This window comes from Bombus vosnesenskii, unplaced genomic scaffold (assembly GCF_011952255.1).
Source record: "Bombus vosnesenskii isolate JDL3184/JDL3185 unplaced genomic scaffold, Bvos_JDL3184-5_v1.1 scf7180000016156, whole genome shotgun sequence".
NCBI classification, from domain to species: Eukaryota; Metazoa; Arthropoda; class Insecta; order Hymenoptera; family Apidae; genus Bombus; species Bombus vosnesenskii.
Genome location: NW_022884291.1, coordinates 5,377 through 9,832, shown reverse-complemented (window position 1 = coordinate 9,832; position 4,456 = coordinate 5,377). Strand labels below are relative to the sequence as shown.

The window sequence follows — 4,456 nt, the reverse complement described above, 5'->3', positions numbered from 1 at the left end:
AATCCGATAGAAATAGACACAATTTGCCAAACGAAACATATCTTACAAAAACTGGACAAGCCTTCTATCATAAGAGCCAACACTTCTTGCGATATATTCTACAAAGACGAGCACACGCGTAAGGGCGAAACAACAAACGAAGTCAAATACGAAATCAAAACAAAAACCCTAGCGTTCAAAACAAACGATAGTTTCATTCATCTGTTAGATAAACTCGAGCGAGCACCGAAGATAATAGATAATTTACAAGGCTATAAAACAACGATCGATAAAATAGGCGACGAGATAGAAACTCTTAATTTCGAACATAGAATCAAAAATATACAGTATTGGGGACTAACCACGCTCCAGATATTAGGGTACATAGCATTAGGCATACTAGGTATATATGGATTAAACAAAATAGGGATATTCAAATGCATCAGGAAATGTATACCGAACAAATTATGTATCAATCTATTTTGCTGCCGAAATGAAACCGTAATCAACAGCCACGATGCGACAGTCCCACCAGTATCACTCACCCTGGCCTCAACACCCAACATCTATATTCCAACCAACACATACCACTTAGATGAAGAGGAGGAATCAGCTGTAATTTTCAAGCCACGTCAAGTTCGATTCCACAAAAGTCTTCTGAAGAAAACTTCTGAAGAGACCAAGTTCAATCTAAGAAGGGGGAATGTCACAGGTGAAATTCGAGCAAGCCATATGATAAACCAAAATTCCGAGCGCCTTATCACGTGTGACCGTCCGGTCAGCACCCGTTCTCAGCCGCCTGGTTGGCATTCGGTCACTCCAGTCGTTCTCCGAAATACATGATAAGTACAAGCAAAGCCTTCTCCCACTGCAACGAATAAAAGAATATAAATGCTCCCTTCAAAATCATCCAGTCAGTCTAAAAAATTCTTAACTAACCCAAGTATCGAAAGTGTATCATCGCGAACCGAAAATAATATTGTACAAATTGAGTAAAAATAAAAAGAACTCGATCTCCTGTTCGGAAATTGACAAGTGTCTTATTTTTATCTTAATTTTACGCGACACGAGCGTGGATTCAGCGCAGCACACACTGGAGTACTGCCTGGCGTGAGCGCGGCCGCGCCACGACCTCATCGCTGAATTCGGATGGGATCTCTCGCTGCCGACGATCCTCCAGGCATTAGTTAGCGAGGTTGGTAAGCGAGAGAAGGAGATGGGCCGTGACCTCCTTCTGTGAGCAAGTTATGCTTCGAAAAGAGGTTGCGGAGAGGGTAAGGGTGCGGACTCTCACCCTGAGAGGATTGACCGGCGAAGGCGCGGCAGAGGCCATGGACGCGCTTCGGTGAGGCGCGCTAGGTCCGCCGCACCCCCCTATGGGGTGCAAACTTAGGCGCTGGCAACTCAGCGCCCCGGGGCCGCAAAGCAGCCCGGCGGCTCCGGCGACGAGGCGCGGTGTGACAATGGCCACACACCACTCCATTAAGCCGTGGTATTCGGCGGGGGGGGGCGGTGTATCGCTCACACCGGTTCCCGGGTCCTTTTCGATCGCAGCCGGGACGGTCATCGTGGAGGTTTTAGTCGGTTGGCGTCCGGCACTACCAAGCCGCTTTTCCCCAGAAGCGACTTGGTGTCCGTGCGGACTTCCTCCACGTTAATAAAAAAAGCCCCCTAAAGTGCTTGTGTGGCACAGCATTCTTCACGCCCACCGGTACCAAGGATGAACTCCTCCTCCAAGTCGGTGGGGCCTTTTTTGCGCGAGGAGAGGAAAATGAATTTAAGCATACCCAGTGACTCGCGTTACCAGGTTATGTGGGACTCCAGATGACATCGTCATACCCACTAAAAACCCCTCCTCTTTCCTCTGATTTGTGAGACACAGACAACCCCAGCAGAGCCGATCAGCATTCATCAGGGTTGTCCTCAACCGTGTCACCGCATATTATCGTCGCGTACTGGTGGCGCCCCTCCTATTCGCTGACTCCATTGCCTTCTCCATATCCCTTCTATATCTCATTATGCCCTTACAGAACTCTCTGAACTTCCTCCAGTATTTATCCCTGGTAACTACAGTGTCCACCAAGTTGTCCACGCTTATCCTGACACCCAGGAAGTTTTCGAACTCGATTCTTCTATTGATCCATTTAGGGCACGCGAATAAGACATGCTCGGCGTCGTCATTCGGGTCTCCACAGTCCCAACACTTCGTGTCGACCTCCTTACCGATCCTCTTACGGTAGCTGTTGAAGATGCCGTGTCACGTGATCGATGTCTCATCTATTCCTGGCGAATATGATCGCATTACTTATTAATCTCCTGGTCACATTATCCTCATTATACATGCTCCGTTCCGCCTGCCACTCCGTTGAGGCCTTCTTCTTTACTTCTTCCAAATCTTCTTTCTTTTCCGCATGCCTCTCAATCACCTCCTCTCCAACAGCTGAGTTCTTATAGATCTTCTTTCTCTCATATATCCCCATCAACATTCGCACTTTAATGTAGATCGGTAAGTTCCCGGTCAATACAGAAAGCGCCGTGTGGGATACGGTGCGGTAGGCCGTGGATGTGATGCACAGGGCAGTTCGTTGAGCCCTTTTTATGATCTTCTTGTCTTTCTCATACTTCATCGCATCAGCCCACACAGGCGCACCGTATATTATTATGGATTCCCACACGCTGTAATATAGCCTTCTTGCCAAACCAGGCGGGCCCTTGATATTCGGTAGGATTCCTCGTAATGCTCCTATTTGATGCCCGCTTTATCGCACAATGTGCTTGCCAAATTTCCTATTCGTGTCAATCATGACGCCAAGATATTTCGTGGCCTCTACCGTGTTGATAGCCATGCCGTCCACATTCAGGCCGATAACTTTGGGCGCCGTCATGCCCGTAATGAGGATTATTTCCGTCTTCTCCTTAGCCAGCGTCAAACCCACTCTTGCACACCAATCGCACACTGTTCTCATGATCTCCCTTACTATTCCGCTAACGCCTCCGTTTTTCTTCACGGCATATGCGATTGCCAGGTCATCTGCAAACGCGACCGCCTTAAACATTACCCAGTTATCTAGCCTTTCCAATAACCGATCGTAGACTATGTATAGGAAAGGCCCCAGCACAAATCCTTGCGGAACTCAAGCCGCAACCAGGTACTCCACCGTACCAAACTGGTTGCTGACGATTATCCTCCTGTCCGTCAGGTAATTTTTTACCAGTCTAATGATCTTGCAAGGCAGCTACCTCCTGGTCAGTTCGTCAACAATGCTGATCCAACTAAGGGTGTTGAATGCATTCTTGATGTCCAACGCAATCATCAAGCATACCATCCTTTTCTTCTTGCAGGTGTCCACGAATTTAATCACCTGTGTAATCGCGTCCACCGTACTCCTTCTTCTCCTGAACCCATATTGTCCCCTATGAAATGGGTCCACTCCCATACATCTTTCGATAATCAACCTGAGACACTTCTCCCACACTTTGCATAGTTCGATAAAATAATGAAAAGATATCTGAATAGAACTCTGGTCGACCCGACTTTATTCCTTCGTAATAGGGGCTTACACCTAGCCGACCATACGTTCTCTACTCCACATGGCGACGCAGCGAAGCACATCTCATGCGCGTGCGCGTGCTTTCTAGCGCTTCAACGGGCAAGATGGCATCAAATGCCTCCCACGTGCATATCTTAATTAAGTATTACGCATCGCGCGACTGTAAAGTGTCGCGGCCCTACGAGTGCAAACATCTAACAAACAAATGTGCCGCGTCGTGTGTGATCGTATACGGCGTCAATTACCAATTACCAATTGATAATTTCCCGATTACCAATTGATAATTGTTGACAACTTTTACTAACTTGCATCGGCCATATCGACGTGTGACAGTGCGTCTATTCTCATGCCATTTTAATCCTCCATTGTATGCAATGAAGAAACATACGAAGAAGTACTTACGCTATCCGCCTAACCACTCGCAACTCGGCCGCGCGTGGCATGTCCCTCTCCCCCGTCAATGTCTACAAACGGCGCACCATCTCACATCCCCCGGTATCTCATCTCTAATTACTGGTATTATGCCCCCAGACGTTAACTCCTAATAATTTCTTACAATTTCTTATGAGCAGTAAGCAGTAAGTACCCGGCTTCCTCGCCAACTGATATACCCACTTGATTCAGTCTCATTTTATTATCATAGGTATCAATCCTGTGTCGCGTAAAATTAAGATAAAAATAAGACACTTGTCAATTTCCGAACAGGAGATCGAGTTCTTTTTATTTTTACTCAATTTGTACAATATTATTTTCGGTTCGCGATGATACACTTTCGATACTTGGGTTAGTTAAGAATTTTTTAGACTGACTGGATGATTTTGAAGGGAGCATTTATATTCTTTTATTCGTTGCAGTGGGAGAAGGCTTTGCTTGTACTTATCATGTATTTCGGAGAACGACTGGAGTGACCGAATGCCAACCAGGCG

General features: G+C 46.7%; 1 protein-coding gene across 1 annotated transcript; it reads right to left on the bottom strand.

The window, feature by feature from the left end:
• Positions 1-1,921: 1,921 nt before the first annotated feature.
• Positions 1,922-3,035, bottom strand: LOC117241577. Its single transcript, XM_033507449.1, has 3 exons — positions 2,748-3,035; positions 2,320-2,690; positions 1,922-2,219 (listed from the first exon to the last, which is right to left on the bottom strand). The coding sequence occupies exons 1-3, from the start codon at positions 3,033-3,035 to the stop codon at positions 1,922-1,924; spliced, it is 957 nt and encodes a 318-aa protein (XP_033363340.1).
• Positions 3,036-4,456: the final 1,421 nt, after the last annotated feature.

What these genes read in the sequence shown, in the direction of transcription:
- LOC117241577 (XM_033507449.1), bottom strand. Translation starts at nt 3,035, where the DNA reads ATGTTTAAGGCGGTCGCGTTTGCAGATGACCTGGCAATCGCATATGCC. An exon ending in GGAAATTTGGCAAGCACATT is followed by an intron (nt 2,691 to 2,747) that starts GTGCGATAAAGC and finishes CCGAATATCAAG; the next exon opens with GGCCCGCCTGGTTTGGCAAG. An exon ending in TGGCAGGCGGAACGGAGCAT is followed by an intron (nt 2,220 to 2,319) that starts GTATAATGAGGA and finishes CATCTTCAACAG; the next exon opens with CTACCGTAAGAGGATCGGTA.